Consider the following 21365-nt stretch of genomic DNA (forward strand, 5'->3'; position numbering starts at 1 on the left):
GCTACAGTGTTAGTTTTATTTGATAAATGTTTTAAGATTTTATATCTATATGTTAGGCATTTTTGTCACCTATGAGCTTAATTTTCATGTGCTTAAGCGGCACACACTGGATAGAAGTCGGACTATTATTTCTAAACCTAAGCCCATGTTCTAATCACAACCGAAGCCACGGTCTCCCGCTTTCGAAGATAAGGTGAAGTTCGAGATTTGTTGCAATGACTTAAGGGCGTACTATCAGTATATATGACATAAAATAAGTAACACAGAAATCTTACCAGAACCCGAAATGACTAAAGGCAGCATCACTAGGCTATCGATTTAGTCGCTCTTTGTTTTGCTTCGTGATAATGAAAGTCAGTGTAGAAACTAGAAAATAATTCTTTCACATTTCAAATATTTATTCTTGAGCCATAAATGTTTTTTTTTTCTCTCTGATTTGCGTCCCGCGTGTTGCAATCGGAAACATTTATTTAAGAAGTGGGCCATTGATCCATACTTCTACGTATTGTACAATAAGGGAAAGTAATACTTCCTTCTATACAAAAACAAAACTACATGCATTCTCTTAATTTGATCCATATAATGGGATTGGACTGAGTCAAATATCAGTGATCGGGTAGCTCAATCGGTGGTGTTCTAGGTTCGAATCTCGGTCTGGCTGCTACTTTTTGTAACAGGAGAGGAGAAATTGTAGTGGCCAGACTGGGATTCGAACCAAGGACCCTCTGAACACTTGCCGAGTTCTCTACCGACTGAGCTACCTGGTCACCTGTGGTTGACCCAGTCCAATCCCGCTACACTCCTCCCTCCTTTCTCGAAGTCTTCGTCCTCGAAGACATAGAGACCCGGGGTTTCGAACCCGAGACCCTTCGAACACTAGCCGAGTGCTCTACCGACTGAGCTACCTGGTCACCTATGGTTGACCCAGTCCAATCCTGCTACACTCCTCCCTCCTTTCACGAAGTCTTCGTCCTCGAAGACATAGAGACCCTTCCAAACACCACCACTGTGGGTTAATTTAGTTTGGCGCCAATTCTGTAACAGGAGAGGAGAAAATGTAGCAACCAGTCTGGGATTTGAGCCCGGGACCCTCCGAGTGCTCTACCGACTGAGCTATCTGGTCACCGATGATCAACCCAGTCCAATCCCGCTACAATGGTATTAGGGTCTCGTTTGTCTATGAGGGCGAAAACTTTGAAAAGGAGGGAGGAGTGTATAGCGGAACTGGACTGGATCGATTATCAGTGACCAGGTAGCTAAATTAGTAGAGCATCTGGCTAGTGTTGGTCCAAGATTTTCAATCATGGTCTGGCTCCTACTAGTGCCTATATATATATATTTTCTTTTTTTCCTGTTACACTTTGCAATGAAATGAAGTGTTTTGGAGGACAATCTAAATAACCTGTTACAATTTGAACACCTAAAAAGTTTAAGTTCTTTAGAAAATTTTGTGCTTATATATTCCCGGAAAATTCCTGTGTGTGTTATTTCACCCTCAGCAAGTTAGCTGGTAGATATAAGGTTCAGAAAATTAAAAAAGGATGCAAAACAGAAAATAACACAAATAAGGTCATATTAAAGTCTACGTCTTTCTCTCTATTGGTCAACTTATATACTCATAAAAAATCCCATATATGTACAATGTAGCACAGGACTTAAAAAAATAAAATGTGTTGTACAATTATTTTTTTGTGTATATAAATTAATTTATTATGATTGTTAATTATATATGTAGGGTTTTAATTTGAACCCTAAATATAAGATTTTCAAGTATGGAACAACTGTGTTAAACATGGATGTTATATCAGCTGCTACTAATATAACATACATGTATATGCAAATTAGTACTACCGGGCCCAGCTGTTCACAATGTGATTAGGCTTATCACAATTTAACAACATTTTCAAATTAAGATAAAATCATTTCTAGTTGTTCAAATTTTACCAAATTTTATAAGGTTCTTAAGAACTCCATTCTTTACTTTACTGATTTTAGTGCAGATATAATCATGAACATTGCAGCTAATTAGACCTGAAATTTTCACTAATCATGTGATTTAGCTAATCATCCTTTGACCTACATGACTGCCTATTATCTCACTGACTACTTCTGTGTTCTGTCAGTGTAAAAAATACCTGTATGTGATAAGATTTATTAGCTATCATTTAGCTTGATTCCATTGTTGATCATGATATTGATGGCATTTCATTATGTACACTATTTCTTTGTTTTGAAGGTGAGGCCAATTTAGTGTGAAGACACAAAAAAATACCATGATATCAACATACCAGAGTGAGATGTTATATCTAAATATCACATCTCAGTGATTGTTACCAACCTCAGACATCTGCAAGAATTGATAACATCACGATCGATCTGTCAAAATTCAACAGACAACAAAAGAGAGATTTGTTGTGAGAGACTATAAGGAATGGCCGACAATAGAGAAGATGATGAACTCAGTATACCAAGAGCAGCTCTAAATAAGATGATAAAAGAACTCATACCAAATATACGTGTAGCAAATGATGCAAGGGAGTTAATCCTCAACTGCTGTACAGAGTTTATCCACCTGGTATCATCAGAGGCAAACGACATCTGTAATAAGCAACAAAAGAAGACAATATCGCCAGAACACGTATTAGCAGGTAGGATTAGGCTATTTACTTCTTTCAATTTGGTAAAATCAAATAATTTCATGAATAAAATATAAAAATGTAATTACCATTTCCACATTTTTAGGACATTATTGAAATAACAATGAGCAATCATACTTCAATAGAAAAAAGAATTTAATATGAAATTTGTGCCATTTGTGGTTTCAATAGATATGACAATAAAAAAACAGATTGTGTTTGTCAAAGTGTTGGATATGACAGTTAAACTTCAAGTAGGACGAATTTCATGATGTACTACATGTATCTGTACAAATTACCATTTTCACATTTTTAGGACATTAGCAAAAATAATAAGAAGTGATCATACTTCAATAAAAGAAATTGTAATATGGAGATGGTGCCAATTTGTGGTTGTGACAATAAAAAAAATGTGTTTGGCATAAATACAGGTATACTTCAAGTAGGAAGAATTCATGACCAACTACATGTATCGGTACGAATAAGCCTGTTATATTTTTGCAGCCTTAGACAGCCTTGGTTTCAGTGGCTACAAAGAGGACGCTGTGGCTGTTTTAGAAGAGGCTAAGGCGGTAGCTGCTAAGAAACGTAAAGGAAGTTCCCGTTTGGAAAATTTGGGAATACCAGAGGAAGAATTATTACGTCAACAACAAGAGCTATTTGCCCGAGTAAGTTGTATTCACTGATAATGACATCTATTATGATTACTTCTGTTCTCTGTGTCCTTACATTGTCTACTGCCTTATTGGTCTGACAAGGAGACTTCATATCTCTTTTATAATTTGGTGAGACAATGTACCATGTGTACACACAAAAACAAATATTACTCTGACCTTGAGACTGACCTTTGACCTAAATAAAAGGAAAGTTTGCCTTAAACCACTGGAATCCTTAGCTACATGTCACTAATGCCACAGGAACCCCTTAAGATCACCAGTGTTACATTGTGTTGGACAGATTTTCAATAGTTAATAATCATTTATGTTATAAAGTTGATTATTGATTATCAAAGGGGAGATAATAATAAGATACAAAGTAATCTCTTCCATGTAAAATCTTCATGAACCTATACTGTAAACAAACTTATTTTCATAGCGATTTAATTTTGCGTTTTTATGCCAGATGACATTTCACAATGGTTTGATTTCTCAATTTGCAGTTAAAAAGCTTTTATTGACTTGCAGTTGCAACAGTTTATTTTCCCGAATACTAATTGACGCGAAGTTTAAGTTGGTTTAACATATTTAAAGTGGAAAAAACATTTAATGATGTAGTAGATAATAATTTAAAGTATATGTAGATGAAGTTGAAATAACTTGTGCCTATAATACCTTTGTAATTATAAAGACAATAAAATATGTGTAAAGTCATATAGATGAAGTAAGATTCATCACGCCAGTTTATGATTTCTGTTTTGATAAACAGGTTATGCCAGTGGGGCCTTTTGTCATTACTTTTGTGGTGTGTTTTAGGCAAGACAGGAACAAGCTCAACTAGAACAACAACAATGGATACAGATGCAGCAAGCATTACAACAGCAACAGCAGCAGCAGCAACAACAGCAACAGGATGGTGATGATGATTACTCATAGCAACACGATGACAGGTGACAGAGGCACACAATGTCAGAGTGATCTACAGAAAACGACAACTATCACAAAAACTGTAATATCAGCAACAACAGCAAAGAACATAGGAAATGATTACTCGTAGCAACGGCCACAGTGTTAATGAAAGATAAAGCCACGCAATGTCATAGACAACTGTGAAAATCAAGAACAAGAGCAACAACAGGATGGTGGCAATGCTTATAGACAGACAACAGCATGTCGGATATTATATAATAAAACAGAAACAACACAAACGTCAACAACAACAGGATGGTGGAAATGCTTAAGCCAGACAACAGCATGTCAGAGATTATATAATACAACAGAAATAACACAAACGTCAACAACATCAGGATGGTGGAAATGCTTACAGACAGACAACAGCATGTCGGATGTTATTTAATACAACAGAAACAACACAAACGTCAACAACAACAGGATGGTGGCAATGCTTACAGACAGACAACAGCATGTCGGATGTTATTTAATACAACAGAAACAACACAAACGTCAACAACAACAGGATGGTGGAAATGCTTACAGCCGGACAACAGCATGTCAGAGATTATATAATACAACAGACATAACACAAACGTCAACAACATCAAGATGGTGACGATGCTTACAGTCGGACAACGGCATGTCAGAAACAGAAACAACACAAATGTCAACAACAACAGGATGGTTGCAATGCTTACAAACGTACAACAGCATATCTGATATTATATAAAACAACAGAAATAACAAAAATGTCAACAACAACAGGCTGGTGACGATGCTTACAGACAGACAACAGCATGTCTGATATTATATAAAACAACAGAAATAACAAAAATGTCAACAACAACAGGCTGGTGACGATGCTTACAGACGTACAACAGCATGTCTGATATTATATAAAACAACAGTATAGCACTATTAACAATACCAAATGTCTCTGCCCATGTGACAGGAAATAGAATTGGAGAGAAAGTGGCAAAAGACATAATAATAGATATAAATGATGTTGTGTTGAAATAACTCAACATCAGAAATAGGAATTTCGTTTTCATAGGAAGTTGTGGAGAATTTCTGACTCTATAGTTCTTACTACAAATAACAGATCTGATTGCTGAAGTGCTATACAAAAGGATATGGGATTGATCAGGTGATCCATGCCTCTTGAATGAGATTGAAGTCAGTATTCCAAATCCTGATGAGGATAAGATTTGTTACACCTGAGACCTTATCAATCAGAGCTCGAGTCAGTTTAGAATGTGACCATCAGCATGAAGTTTCCTACCCAATGCTGAGGTATTTAGGCACATCAATATTCCTAATTTTAAGGAATTCCTTAACTTTACATTCTATGTAGGAAAGCAATACAGAAAAAAAAATGAAAAATATAAGCTTTCTGTAACCTCTGCTATCCTTTCCTATGGAGACTTTAAAGTTGATAATGAATTCCTTAAAGGTATGAACTGGGGCCTGGTACACATTGTGATGTCTATTAATAATCAATGTTGAATGTATATTATACATGTATATCATTTTTTATCATAAGTAAAATTCACATATTCATTACAATTTAAGCTTTTGGTGATTCATTTTAAACATCTAAAACTGGTTGAGGTTGTCTGAAACAAATAATGGTTATCTCAATACCTGATTTGAAGGACCAAAGTGACCTTATGCTATACTGTCCATCCTTCAACAGTTGACTTAAGCTTCTTAATAACCGCTGATAAGAATTTAACAAGACTAATAGCATCCTTATGGGATGGGGTCTATAATTGTACAAATAGTCAGACTGACTTCACGGGGACCTGAGCGGTGGGGCCATAAGGGGTCAATTTGGCTATTTTTAGGTCATCTGACCAGTCAGGATAACCTATTGTCATTGTGTTTCGTCCATCGTCATGCGCCGTCCACTGTGCGTCGTGCATAAGATTATTTATACAAAAGTATACTCCTCCTCCTTAACCCATGAGTAGATTACATTAATATTTGGTGTAAAACATCATTGGGGAAGGACAATCATATTTTATATAAAGGAGTTAGGTCCAACCCCTGGGGACAGAAGGGCAGAGCTTAGAAGGGGTAATTTGTCTGAAATTTGGCTTTAAAATCATATTTCTCCTTAACCCTCGAGTGAATAACAACCATTATTTGTGTAAAATATCAATGGGGGAAGACACTCATATTTTATATAAATGAGCCAGATTTGATTCTTAGGGACAAAGGGGCGGGGCTCAGAAGGGAAAACTTTGATGAAAGTTTGCTTTAAAATCCTCATTAACCCTTGAGAGGATTAAAACCATATTTGTCATGAAACACCATTAGGTGAGGACAATCATATTTGATAAAGAACTGAGGTAAGACCCATGGGGATAGAACGGCAGGGGTCCAAAATGGGGGCTTTGCTGAAATTTGGCTTTTAAATCCGACTCCTTCTTAATCCTTGAATGGGTTACTACCATATATGTTGTGGAACATCTGTAGAAACAAATTATTCAAATGAATGACCTTGACGACCATGCAACTTCATAGGAGTCAAATAAGGTTAAATCTTTAAACAACTTCTTGTGAATAACTAAGAGGCCTAGAGACATGATCTTGATATTTGGCCTACAGCATACTAGGATACAGGGCTATCAAGTTTCTTCAACAAATGACTTTTACCTATTTCAGAAACTTACATATTAAACTAAGATGCTCATTGTGTTGCTTATATTAATTGTTAACCACTACTTTATACTGTGACTGTTTTGTGCCATGAGTCAGATGACCGTTCAGGCCCATGGGTCTCTTTTTATATAAATCACATCATCTTTGAATGTGAGCATCGAATAGCACTCCTTTTGCATTGGTAGTATCCCTATAAGTGAGGATTCAAAGTTAAACAAATGGCAGTACTGATTTCTCTTGGGCATGAGAGGATGGTGCCAATTTGACTACTGGTATATTTAATGACTTATTGTATGTTGGCCATTACTAGTAACTGTTCTTTTGTCTTGTAACTTGGTTGTAAATGATCAAATACTTCTCTCCCCTTTGCAGCTATTTAGTAGTATTAAATTACTGCCCTTGTTGTGGGGGTATCAACGGATGTTCTTTTTAGGTAATCTGACCTAAAGTGTCATCATGCATCGCCCATCATCATCCACTGTTGCTTGCGCGCAGTGTGTAAACTTTTCATTCAAACGATTTCTTCTCCATAACAAAAAGGCACAGGGTACTGATATTTGACTTGCAGCATGCTGGGATAAAGGGCCACCAAGTTTATTCAAATGAATCACCTTGGACTACATTCAATGTTACAGGTGTCAAAAAGGCTAAAATCTTGAAACAAATCTTGTAAATAACTAAGAGGCCTAGAGACCTGATATTGGGTCTGTGCCAATCACATGCTGGGATGAAGGGCTACCAAGTTTGTTAAAATGAATGACCTTGACCTTCATACAACTAATTAATTGCTAACAACATTATATTATTACCTGATATTAGGCCTGGAGCATGCATGAAAAGTTACCAAGTTTGTTCAAATAAATGACCTTGAACCTTGAACTTCATTCAAGGTCACAGGTGTCAAAAAGGCTAAAATCTTAAAATAACTTCTTGTTAATACCTAAGAGCCCTAGAAATCTTGTATTGGGCATGCACCATGCTGGAATGAGGTGCTACCATGTTTGTTAAAATGAATGACCCTGATCTTCAATCAAGGTCACAGGCAAAAAAAACACTTTTTTTTGTGAATAACTAAGAAGCCAAGGGTTAGTTATTGGACAAGAGGCAATATCATTTCACAGACTCAAATTCCTTCTTGCTAAATCAGTAGTGATCAATTGATAACAAAGACGGCTCTCTTGGCAACCAAATATTGATACACCAATGACTGTCCTTCCTTTAGTAACCAAATGATGATACACCAATGACTGCCCTTCCCTTTACAACCAAATGATGATACACCAATGACTGTCCTTCCCTTTACAACCAAATGATGATACACCAATGACTGCTCTTCCCTTTACAACCAAATGATGATACACCAATGACTGTCCTTCCCTTGGTAACCAAATGATGATACACCAATGACTGATCTTCCCTTTACAACCAAATGATGATACACCAATGACTGCTCTTCCCTTTACAACCAAATGATGATACACCAATGACTGTCCTTCCCTTGGTAACCAAATGATGATACATCAATGACTGCCCTTCCCTTTACAACCAAATGATGATACACCAATGACTGACTGCACTGATTCCCTTTACAACCAAATGATGATACACCAATGACTGCCTTCCCTTTACAACCAAATGATGATACACCAATGACTCTTTCAATCACATCTCTTCCCTTTACAACCAAATGATGATACACCAAGACTGCCCTTCCCTTTACAACCAAATGATGATACACCAATGACTGCCCTTCCCTTTACAACCAAATGATGATACACCAATGACTGCCCTTCCCTTTACAACCAAATGATGATACACCAATGACTGCCCTTCCCTTTACAACCAAATGATGATACACCAATGACTGCTCTTCCCTTTACAACCAAATGATGATACACCAATGACTGCTCTTCCCTTTACAACCAAATGATGATACACCAATGACTGCCCTTCCCTTTACAACCAAATGATGATACACCAATGACTGCTCTTCCCTTTACAACCAAATGATGATACACCAATGACTGCTCTTCCCTTTACAACCAAATGATGATACATCAATGACTGACTGCCCTTCCCTTTACAACCAAATGATGATACATCAATGACTGCCCTTCCCTTTACAACCAAATGATGATACACCAATGACTGCCCTTCCCTTTACAACCAAATGATGATACACCAATGACTGCTCTTCCCTTTACAACCAAATGATGATACACCAATGACTGTCCTTCCCTTGGTAACCAAATGATGATACACCAATGACTGCCCTTCCCTTTACAACCAAATGATGATACACCAATGACTGCTCTTCCCTTTACAACCAAATGATGATACACCAATGACTGTCCTTCCCTTGGTAACCAAATGATGATACACCAATGACTGCCATTCCCTTTACAACCAAATGATGATACACCAATGACTGTCCTTCCCTTTACAACCAAATGATGATACACCAATGACTGTCCCCTAATTCCCTTTACAATCAAATGATGAAACACCAATGACTGCTCTTCCCTTTACAACCAAATGATGATACACCAATGACTGCCCTTCCCTTTACAACCAAATGATGATACACCAATGACTGCCCTTCCCTTGGTAACCAAATGATGATACATCATTGACGAATCCTTCCCTTGGCGACCATGTTGGAATGTATATGTCAATATTTTAGAAATTAAAAAAAAAAAAATTTATGCGTGTACATGTAGGCCCATAGTACAAATTGTATGGGCACTTTGTTGTCAAGTTAATTTGTATTCTTTTAGTTTTATCCAATCTCTGATGCTATTTGTACTTTTTCTAGACAAACACTGATTATCTTCATCAATTATTTAAAGGATAGATCGTTTGCAATATTACGGTAGTTAGCTAATGTAACGGTGAATGCACCCTTAATACTTTATGCAGTAGGTAAAAATACTCCGTTTGATACAAGCGTTTTAGTGACACAGATCGGGCACCTAGCAAACCAGCAGCAATGGCCGACGAAATACCTGTGATTCCTAAAGTAACAGATTTAGTTGTTCGTAGCGGAAATATTGTCAACTGGGACCGGTTAAAACGGAAGCCTAACCAGACACCATCCGAGGAGGTAATATGAATGCTGTAAATATTTCAGTGACAATATGTTTTTACTTCGGAAATCAAGGTGAATGCATGATATGTTCTTGATCAACGATTTAGTGTTTGTTTATATTGGTCAACGACCCGTTAAACTTTTAATCAATATTATATAGTATCGTCATCAACAATAGTTGCTCTTTTAGAACTCACAAGAGGATGGTATTAGGTCGATCTTGTATTTTGAATTGTCCTAAAATTTTGACATATACCCTACTGATATGTATATGTTGCAATGACGTCGTCTGCCGGTCTGGTTTATGACCGCAAACCGGCCTGTAATATCTGGCGCCTCTACAGTAGTATCAATTGTATTAAAGATAAGATGTGAGTAAAAATTATAAAAAAGGTACCATAATTCAAATAAGAATTTACATTTTACTTTGTAATTTTTAAATATTGAATGATAGTAAGGGAGTGAAATTTGTTAGAGAAAGTCATGCTTCAGATAATTCACGACCATTACTTGGCACTTTCAGAGAAATGTACATGAACACCTACATGCTGTTTAATGTAGTTAAGCATGCAGCTTTTATTCATTCAACATCTGCAACAAATGATGTGGCAGCTGGAACATGTTAAACACATTAAAGATATAGAATAAAGAGAGAATTTATAGCATCTAATTTTATATTCAATCAACATATGTTTTAATTACCTTTGTTTATGCACATAATAGAACCAGGAATCGATCTTCATTTAATACAATTTTCATGAAGACAGTGTGTGAGGAGTAGTTGTTGAATAATCGGCTAAAAATGATAATCGATCATCGGTTGGAATCGGAAGACTCATCCGATCCGATAATCGCACAAAATGATCGGTTCAATTTTCTATTCAAATTGCCTATAATCTATATATTAAAAGCTTGTTTTGCCCTCTCTGTTATGAGCAGTGGATAGAATGTTGAAAACAAAAAATTCTGGCCTGTTTTTGACTGTATTTGGTGAAAATTATTGACATGGAGGAATTAGAAAAATATTTGATTCCCAATGAGTTTAATTTTTTTCCCGATGATCGATTATGACATTTTCAATCGATCACCGGATCGGTTGAGGGTCATCTAGCCAGTTAATCGATTATTGCCGATCATCAATACAACACTAGTGAGGAGGGAATCTTCCAATACTGATCGATCCTCCTATATCATCTGCACAGTCTTTCGATCTATATCCTCGAGCTCTTTCAATTTATAGTGTTAACTTTCTGTCTATCAATCCTAAAAACTTAATTCATTTACCTATACCAACACATCTCGACTTAATGTTCATCAATATATGAAAGAAAACAGTAGAAATACATATATGTACAGTCAGGTAATGCACACATGTACAGTCAAACCTGTCTATAAAGACCTCCCAAGGGACAAAGGGAAATTGTCTCCATACACAGGTCATATTGTGTGGAAATTGTCATTTGGGGCCTGAAGGGGTCATATTAAACAGGTGGTCTTTATACTGAGGTAGTTGCTAAGACAGGTTTAACTGTTATTTCATTTAATTTGTTAACTCCATCTCATATAGCTCAAAGATCTCATTGATTTATAATATTGACTTAATTTTTCACTATATATTCCAGTAAGCTTTGAATTCTTGGTTACAGTTATATGTAAATATTATATATATTTGTGTGACCACTAGAGAAGTATCCGGAGTAGTTTTTCGTATTCTGTTCATAATTTGTTTATTAGTTGTAACATGTAGATTTCCAGTTGATAAACACGTCAATTCAAACTAAAAACATTTTCGTCATTTATTTCTCTCACTGCCAAGCTTATAACCATTACATTACCATAAACACTGGTCCAACCAACTTCAGGTGGAAGAGGTTCAACTTCCTACATGGAAGAAGGGAAATTACAGGTTAACATCATACAGATTTTCTCTGGAATGATATATGGTACTTTTCTACTTTGTTCTATTTTGAGTTGTAATAAGTGTTTCTTGTTTCTTGTTTCACAGCTTGTTGAATGTATATCCAATTCCTTGGGAAACTTTTTTGATTCAGCAAACAAAAACCAGCTTCAGGTATGTATCTGACAAAATGAAAGGCAAAAAAGTGTATTAATAAGAACTTGTAAACTAAATTTGATGTTGGAATATTGGTAAACTTCAAATGATACAAATATACAGGTAAACATGAAGTAAGGAAAAGGCATTGGCAAAGCTTCAGTTGAAGGAAAATAATGTTAAATTTCAATTGAAGAAATAATGTAAACACCAGGTAAGGCAATGATACAGGTAAACATTAGATAAGGGAAGGATACAGGTTAACATCAGGTGAGGGAAGGATACAGGTAAACATCAGGTGAGGGAAGGATACAGGTAAACATCAGATGAGGGAAGGATACAGGTAAACATCAGGTGAGGGAAGGATACAGGTAAACATCAGGTGAGGGAAGGATACAGGTAAACATCAGGTGAGGGAAGGATACAGGTAAACACCAGATGAGGGAAGGATACAGGTAAACATCAGCTGAGGGAAGGATACAGGTAAACATCAGGTGAGGGAAGGATACAGGTAAACATCAGATGAGGGAAGGATACAGGTAAACATCAGGTGAGGGAAGGATACAGGTAAACATCAGATGAGGGAAGGATACAGGTAAACATCAGGTAAGGGAAGGATACAGGTAAACATCAGATGAGGGAAGGATACAGGTAAACATCAGGTGAGGGAAAGATATAGGTAAACATCAGGTGAGGGAAGGATACAGGTAAACATCAAGTGAGGACATGTTTAAGTTCAGTCAAAAGTGGATTTTGGGTATATTTTAAGTGAGTTGTAGGTGTATCCTGGGTAAGTTCTGTGAATTAAATGAGTGAGTCAGTTACTGGGGTAAATAATGTCTTGAAATCTATACTGTTGATATATATGAATCTAATTTTCATACATGAAATGTTTACATGAAATTCCAGTAAATCAATCACTTTATGTATATTTTATTATCCCTGACAGTATGCTACAAATTTAGACTGTGTACATGCCGATTTTAAGAAGAGCCTGGCCATTGATGACAGTGAAAGGGGTGATCGCAAATTAACAGGTACATACTATGTAAGAGATTGCATTTTAAAAGCAGATGAACATGCTATAGATCTGAATTGCCCATCCTCACAAACATCCACACTTTATTTTATCTGGACTGAAATTTTAAAATGTTTGACTCCATCCAAAAGAGGAGTTTTGATTTATTCAACTTTAAAATCCTATTCCTCCTTGATTCTAGATTTAGTTACAAGAGTTGATATGAAGCATTTATTGGGATAGGAAATTATCTGTTTATAAATGAGGCTGGTATATAAGCCTTTGGGACAGTAGAAGGGGCCTGATTCTAGATTTAGCTACAAGAGTTGATATGAAGCATTTATTGGGATAGGAAATTATCTGTTTATAAATGAGGCTGGTATATAAGCCTCTGGGACAGTAGAAGGGGCCTTAAAAGAAAATCTAGCCATAATTTGATAATTCTTTCGATTCTATGTCCGTTCATATATTTGCTTAATGTTTAACCTTCATTTAGCCCACATTGTCTCTGCTTCATTTAACTTCACAATCAAATCACAGGATTTCCATACATCCTTCATTCAATGTCAGAGAGGTCAAATAGGCGAAAATTTGCGTTCCTATCCATGTTTGGATTAAGAATTCCCAAATTTTTTAGCTCACCTGGCCCAAAGGGCTGGTGAGCTTATCTCATGGCGCGGCATCTGTCTGTCCGTCCGTCCGTCCGTCCGTCCGTCAACATTTCCTTTAAATCGCTACTAGTCATAGAGTTCTGCATGGATTGTAACCAAATTTGGCCACAAACATCCTTCGAGAAAGGGGAACAGAACTTGTATAAATTTTGGCTCTGACCCCCAGGGGGCAGGAGGGGCGGGGCCCAATAGGGGTAATAGAGGTAAATCCTTTAAATCGCTACTAGTCATAGAGTTCTACATGAATTGTAACCAAATTTGGCCACAAACATCCTTGGGGGAAGGGGAACAGAACTTGTATAAATTTTGGCTCTGGTCCCACAGGGGCAGGAGGGGCAGGACCAAATAGGGGAAATAGAGGTAAATCCTTTAAATCACTACTTGTCATAGAGTTCTGAATGGAATGTAACAAAATTTGGCCACAAACATCCTTTGGGGAAGGGGAGCAGAACTTGTATAAATTTTGGCTCTGGTCCCCCGGGGGCAGGAGGGGCGGGGCCCAATAGGGGTAATAGAGGTAAATCCTTTAAATCGCTACTAGTCATAGAGTTCTGAATGGAATATAACCAAATTTGGCCACAAACATCCTTTGGGGAAGGGGAACAGAACTTGTATAAATTTTGGCTCTGACCCCCCGGGGGCAGGAGGGGCGGGGCCCAATAGGGGAAATAGAGGTAAATCCTTTAAATCGCTACTAGTCATAGAGTTCTGCATGGATTGTAACCAAATTTGGCCACAAACATCCTTGGGGGAAGGGGAACAGAACTCGTATAAATTTTGGCTCTGGTCCCCCGGGGGCAGGAGGGGCGGGGCCCAATAGGGGTAATAGAGGTAAATCCTTTAAATCGCTACTAGTCATAGAGTTCTGAATGGAATGTAACCAAATTTGGCCACAGACATCCTTTGGGGAAGGGGAACAGAACTTGTATAAATTTTGGCTCTGACCCCCCGGGGGCAGGAGGGGCGGGGCCCAATAGGGGAAATAGAGGTAAATCCTTTAAATCGTTACTAGTCATAGAGTTCTGCATGGATTGTAACCAAATTTGGCCACAAACATCCTTGGGGGAAGGGGAACAGAACTCGTATAAATTTTGACTCTGGCCCCCCAAGGGCAGGACGGGTGGGGCCCAATAGGGGAAATAGAGGTAAATCCTATAAATCACTTCTTGTCCTAGAGTTTTGTTTGGATTGTGACCAAATTTGGCCATAAACATCCTTGGAAGAAGGGGAACAGAACTTGTATAAATTTTGGCTCTGACCCCCTGGGGGCGGGAGGGGTGGGGCCCAATAAGGGATTTAGAGGTTAATATTAAAATTCCTTCAGAAAAGAAACAATGAACCTGTATTCAGAACATTACTTGGCATTACAAACCAGGTGAGCGATACAGGCCCTCTGGGCCTCTTTTTTGGTTTTCTATTTAAATTTACAAAGGTAAATGATTTTTAAGAGAGAGTTTTTACTTGTTAATAAATAAAATGACCAAAAAATTAGATTTCAGGTTTAAAATATCTTCTTGTTCATACGAAAAATGCACATGGTCATTTCTAAGACACACCAGTTTAAAAAGCATGATATGGGACAGGTGTAAACTTGAAACTAAATTAACAGTTTAACTAATTCCAATGAAACTATTTTATATAAAAATAACTTGTCTTGGAATGCTATCAAATTGTAAAAAGGAAAAATTGAAAATATTGTGATAGAAGATAAAATTTGATAAATCAACTAAATATGTAATCAAATGTAATTGAAAGTAATTTCAATTACTTTTTGTAAAGTAATCGATTGTAATCGATTACAGGTCAATGGTACCTGTAATCGATTATTAATCGATTACAGCATTTTCTCCCAAGTAATCGATTATTAATTAATTACATTTTGAAGTAATTGTGCCCATGCCTGGAAGTCAGAATATTGTTTGTGTTTAATCAGCTTTACTGGTATGCCATCCTCATTTTCATTTTCTTTTTTACTTCAGTAAAAATTTTCCTGTGCAGATTATTGCCTCCCAAAGTCATCCAACAAGCTGTTGAAAAAGGTTTGTAATTATCATTTATTATAATATCCTCTGTTTGAGTTTGGTAAACTTGAAACAATGGCGGTAATTTTTGGTTTAAGGCTAGTACTTACCAAATAAACCTTCAGATGATTTCATTTAGTTTTTGCTCAAGACTAAGCGATTAGGCTAAACAAGTTCAGATGTGGATACATTTTGATAACTTCTTTCACAAAGTCACAAGTTTCTTTAATTTTTGTTGTTGTGCTGGTCGAATGTAAGGTTGAATACCAAGAATTCCTGTAATTTGTGTTCTAGTGTTGGCGGAGCTGACTACATCCAACATTGATGTGGTGCTACTAGCTTTTCCTGACTTGGGTGATGAAGGGCTCACACTGGAGGTTATCAAACCTTACTGGGAGGTCCTACAGGAACTCTTCTCTAAAAAAATGGTGTTATCCTTGGGTATATGTGACCTTGACAAGGACGTCCTTGAGGAACTGTATAACTGGGCCAAGGTAACTTACTTCTGATATTTTAGTGATGTCATTGTTACGATACAGGAGCTGTACAGTCAGATGAACAAGTTTGTAATGTGATACATTAATGAATTACTCAAAAAGTATCTATAAAGATGTAATTGTTTTAGGTGGTCTGAACTGGAGAGCCAGGGTGACTATATACAGCTGTATTTTGTCCAATAATCCCGAGATGGTTCTGATCAAGTCTTGTTAAATGTTGTATTCATAAAGTATCTTGATGAGGCATGCAGAAAGAAAACTGTTAATGATTGTAAACGGTTTATTTGTTTTCAGGAAAAGCCAAGCATCAACCAGGTGAATCTCGAGTCCTGCTGTGTGATGCCAAAAGATCTGACAGAATATGCCAAAGAAAATGACATCCAACTACTCACACACAGTGACCCACGAGGTAATCTAACGGTACTAATTAATTAACGTCAGTAATGATAAAATATTGAATCTAAACAAACAACATGTTAAATTCAGGCCATCTCTCCCGAAGGGTGATGTAAATTGTTTGGTGAATGAATCCACCATACATTAACTTTTAATTCAAACAACCTCTTCTCTATAACCAAAAGGCTCAGGGTACAATGTACCTGTACTGATATTTGACCTGTATCATGGCTACTAAGTTTGTCACAAAAGTACCACCATGACCTTCATTTTACATCATAGGGTTCAAATAAACTAAAATCTTTAAACAAACTCAATAACTAATAGGCCGTGAGTCCTGATACATGGCCTGTAGCATGCTTTGATTGTGGGTAATATTGTAGTGTGGATTGCAACCAAATTGTTGTGAAACATCTTTGGGAGAGAAAAATAGAAAAATCATATTTCCTTTTAGTCAGGCTGGTCCGAATTCTGGGGACAGAGAAGCTGGGTCCATAATGTGCAATTCTAATTGAAATTTACCTAAGATTTGATCTAGTTCTTCTAACTTACAATAAAAGTAGTCAATGAAAGATAAGTACATGTAATAATACCCCAGATAAATAAAACTACCTAGATATACATATTCCGTAGGAGAATTATTTAGTTATAGGAAAATTGAGGTCATTTTTATATCCATAGGAGAATTATTTAGTTATAGGAAAATTGAGGTCATTTTTATATCCATGGGAGAATTAGTTAGCTATAGGAAAATTGAGGTCATTTTTATATCCATAGGAGAATTAGTTAGCTATAGGAAAATTGAGGTCATTTTTATATCCATAGGAGAATTAGTTAGCTACAGGAAAATTGAGGTCATTTTTATATCCATAGGAGAATTAGTTAGCTATAGGAAAATTTAGGTCATTTTTATATCCATAGGAGAATTAGTTAGCTACAGGAAAATTGAGGTCATTTTTATATCCGTTGGAGAATTAGTTAGCTACAGGAAAATTGAGGTCATTTTTATATCCATTGGAGAATTAGTTAGCTATAGGAAAATTGAGGTCATTTTTATATCCATTGGAGAATTAGTTAGCTATAGGAAAATTGAGGTCATTTTTATATCCATTGGAGAATTAGTTAGCTATAGGAAAATTGAGGTCATTTTTATATCCATAGGAGAATTAGTTAGCTATAGGAAAATTGAGGTCATTTTTATATCCATTGGAGAATTAGTTAGCTATAGGAAAATTGAGGTCATTTTTATATCCATTGGAGAATTAGTTAGCTATAGGAAAATTGAGGTCATTTTTATATCCATTGGAGAATTAGTTAGCTATAGGAAAGTTGAGGTCATTTTTATATCCATTGGAAAAATTAGTTAGCTATAGGAAAATTGAGGGCATTTTTATATCCATTGGAAAAATTAGTTAGCTATAGGAAAATTGAAGTCATTTTTATATCCATAGGAGAATTAGTTAGCTATAGGAAAATTGAGGTCATTTTTATATCCATAGGAGAATTATTTAGCTATAGGAAAATTGAGGTCATTTTATATCCATAGGAGAATTAGTTAGCTATAGGAAAATTGAGGGCATTTTTATATCCATTGGAAAAATTATTTAGCTATAGGAAAATTGAGGTCATTTTATATCCATAAGAGAATTATTTAGCTCTAGGAAAGTTGTGGTCATTTGTATATCCTTAGGAGAATTAGTTAGCTACAGGAAAATTGAGGTCATTTTTATATCCATAGGAGAATTATCTAGCTATAGAAAAGTTGTGGTCATTTTTATATCCATAGGAGAATTATTTAGCTATAGGAAAATTGAGGTCATTTTATATCCATAGGAGAATTAGTTAGCTATAGGAAAATTGAGGGCATTTTTATATCCATTGGAAAAATTAGTTAGCTATAGGAAAATTGAGGTCATTTTTATATCCATTGGAGAATTATTTAGCTATAGGAAAATTGTGGTCATTTGTATATCCTTAGGAGAATTAGTTAGCTATAGGAAAATTGAGGTCATTTTTTAGGACACTACCTGATAAATTTGTGAAATGACTTTTGTATTACAGATATACTGACAAGTGAGAAAGTCTCACAGCTAGTTTCGGACCGGTGCACAGAAAAGGACGGAGAAGGGTGGGAGTCGGATTGGGCTGCGAGGTTCTCAGTCATGATTAAATGTCGAGGTATCATCAAAACAAAGGGATATATCATCCAGGCATCACGGGACACGGCGAAAAGGAAAAGTTCTCAAGTTATACTGTAAACATGTGTCATGTCGTCATAGAGGGACCAGAGGTCAGGCAGTGCTACAGTAGAGAACTGTGTAACAAACGATCATAATTTTATGTCATGTTACAGTCAAGAGTTAACACTAGTGTATCAGTCACGCTTCGGTGATGATTGGTGACAATGTTATGCTCAAGTGATCATGTACCAAGGTATAATGTTGCACTATAGTGATAATATTTAATACTGATATGCTTGAGTGATTAGATACAATATTGTTACAGGTCAGTGGTCACGCATAATATCATAGTAATATTTACACAACACATAATATTATAGTTATTATAGTAATATTGATATGTATTGTTTACACAATACATATTGTTATAGTGAAATTGATGTATTATTCACACAAGATAATACATAATATTATTATATAGTATGTAATAGTCATATATTTAAATGTACCAAGATAATACATAATATTATTATATAGTATGTAATAGTCATATATTTAAATGTACCAAAGGACCACGATTCATATGTACATTGCTTCATGCTGCTGATAATTATATGATAATTATGAATTTAATTCTCTTTTGATTTGACAGTAAACTCCTTTTTTCATGAAGTCTGATTCAATAATAGATTTCATGAATGCCAAAATTCTTTATAATCTTATGTAATATATTTGTGTACTTACGATGACACATACAACATATCGTTTGGTATGAAGTATTGTGTCGACTCACAAGGAAGTGTATCTGTTTGTAGGAGTTATAGCTGTAAATCCACAAGTTGGTTAGTGAATTGAAAACAACTCACTTGTTATATGTTCATACCATCTTTGTTTATTCATTAGTTTCAGTTTTACTTATGGCACATTGTGCCGAGTAGTGACTTAGATCATACTTATGTTTTATCAATTAAGACAAAAACCTCTTGTCGGATATCCTGTTTCTTCAATGTATTTTTGATGGTCCAACTGACTTCCTGGAATCCGGAGTTTACTGTAACAAACATACTTTAAAGTAAGGTGCTTTTCTAGCACTGAATTAATTCACGGTTGTTTGTCCAATTGTCCTTGTCCAGAACAGGGCGCCCCTTGTCTGTAACTTGTAGATTAATTTTGATTGTTGAGATCTGCTATAGATGATATCAATATTTTGGCTGTTAGATCTTCCCAGGTATATATTCGCTGTAAGTATGACCTCCATTGTAATGATGTAAATATTTGTAGGAAATTGATTTACCTCAAAGCTTTCTAATCCAAAGATATTCTTGTACTAAATTTCTGTTGCATGTTCCAGTGCTGAAACTTCCAGTATTTATTATTTGATTAATTAAATTTTCTGAAATTTTACTTATAATGCCATAAAAAAATCTTAGCTATTGCTTGATATGTAGAAATTTTGCTAGAAAATATCTGGAAGTTATTTTGTTGTATGTTTTGTAGTGAGGTGTCCTTTAAAACATTAACTTAAAAATAATAAATTAACAAAATGTGAAGATTTATTTATTATTTCAAACTAGGCCCCATAGTTTTAATTACCAGGAGTCAGTGTCTGAGTAGTTCATGTGGTTAAGACACTGGTAATACCACCAGCCCGCCACCTCTGGGTTTCAGGTTTGAATTTCACATGGGGCATTTGCCAGGTACTGCATGTAGATCATGTGGGGTTTTTTCCTATGTATTCCGGTCTTCATCATAATCTGGCACGTCCTTAATTGACCGTAGCTGTTAATATTAGACGTAAAATTAAAAGAAACAAATAAACATCAGAAATCCTACATGGACAATTTGATGCTTTTTGGCGGTAATGTTTTGTAAGCAGTCTGAATAGGTGATGACCTGGCCCAAAACTAAATGGCAAATTCTACGTGCTCTTATAGCAGTACGCTCTGGCCCTACACCAGAGCCTAACTTGACTTGCCCTCTTCTACTTCCAGAATATAAATTCTGATCACTTGATTTGTAGCTCTTCTGCTTCTGAAAACTCTTCCATCTATCAAGTGAAATATCATCTTAGTAAAGCACAAATAGCATTGAGCTCTGACTTGTATCTGTCATATTAATGTCGAAGTCTGGTGACAGGGCCAGATTATATAGCAAGTATCACTTTTGAACAATCTTTTAATCCTTGGGAAACAATTTAAATATCAACCAATCCGAAAAAAGCTTACTATATAACAGGAATGCAATAGTGTCTTAAGTAAACATTGGAGTTTCTGGAACCAGGGAGTGGGAATTGAAATTGTCTGTGGTCCATCTTTACATAATCAAATCTGTTAACTCTATTTCTCAGAATGTACAAAAATGAAACAAAACTAATTCTGTAGACAAACTTATTTTCGCGGTGATTTATTTTTATGCCTAACAGCTTTTTATCGAGATAAAACTATGCGATTTACACTAAAAATCATAAGTTGACTTGCAGAAGAAACTTTCTCACAGCGATCTGAGTCTGTGATGGCCACTCTGTCAAA

The 21365-nt window shown here is 36.0% G+C and overlaps 2 protein-coding genes across 2 annotated transcripts; both read left to right on the forward strand.

Moving 5' to 3' along the window:
* Positions 1–96: 96 nt before the first annotated feature.
* Positions 97–5154, forward strand: LOC138321921 (protein Dr1-like). Its single transcript, XM_069265953.1, has 4 exons — positions 97–193; positions 2237–2648; positions 3141–3304; positions 4109–5154. The coding sequence occupies exons 2-4, from the start codon at positions 2432–2434 to the stop codon at positions 4226–4228; spliced, it is 501 nt and encodes a 166-aa protein (XP_069122054.1). The 5' UTR covers positions 97–193; positions 2237–2431; the 3' UTR covers positions 4229–5154.
* A 4703-nt stretch (positions 5155–9857) lies between these two features.
* LOC138321922 (glutamate--cysteine ligase regulatory subunit-like) lies at positions 9858–20929 on the forward strand. The gene is made up of 7 exons (XM_069265954.1): positions 9858–10016; positions 12007–12072; positions 13004–13091; positions 15723–15782; positions 16059–16258; positions 16556–16670; positions 18719–20929. The coding sequence occupies exons 1-7, from the start codon at positions 9903–9905 to the stop codon at positions 18913–18915; spliced, it is 840 nt and encodes a 279-aa protein (XP_069122055.1). The 5' UTR covers positions 9858–9902; the 3' UTR covers positions 18916–20929.
* Positions 20930–21365: the final 436 nt, after the last annotated feature.

Source organism: Argopecten irradians, chromosome 4 (genome assembly GCF_041381155.1).
Source record: "Argopecten irradians isolate NY chromosome 4, Ai_NY, whole genome shotgun sequence".
Classification (NCBI taxonomy): domain Eukaryota; kingdom Metazoa; phylum Mollusca; class Bivalvia; order Pectinida; family Pectinidae; genus Argopecten; species Argopecten irradians.

Coding starts and splice junctions, on each gene's coding strand:
- LOC138321922 (XM_069265954.1), top strand. CDS start 9,903: ATGGCCGACGAAATACCTGTGATTCCTAAAGTAACAGATTTAGTTGTT. Junction 10,017..12,006: donor ACCAGACACCATCCGAGGAG/GTAATATGAATG, acceptor CTTGTTTCACAG/CTTGTTGAATGTATATCCAA. Junction 15,783..16,058: donor CCAACAAGCTGTTGAAAAAG/GTTTGTAATTAT, acceptor TTTGTGTTCTAG/TGTTGGCGGAGCTGACTACA.
- LOC138321921 (XM_069265953.1), top strand. CDS start 2,432: ATGGCCGACAATAGAGAAGATGATGAACTCAGTATACCAAGAGCAGCT. Junction 2,649..3,140: donor GCCAGAACACGTATTAGCAG/GTAGGATTAGGC, acceptor ATATTTTTGCAG/CCTTAGACAGCCTTGGTTTC. Junction 3,305..4,108: donor AACAAGAGCTATTTGCCCGA/GTAAGTTGTATT, acceptor GGTGTGTTTTAG/GCAAGACAGGAACAAGCTCA.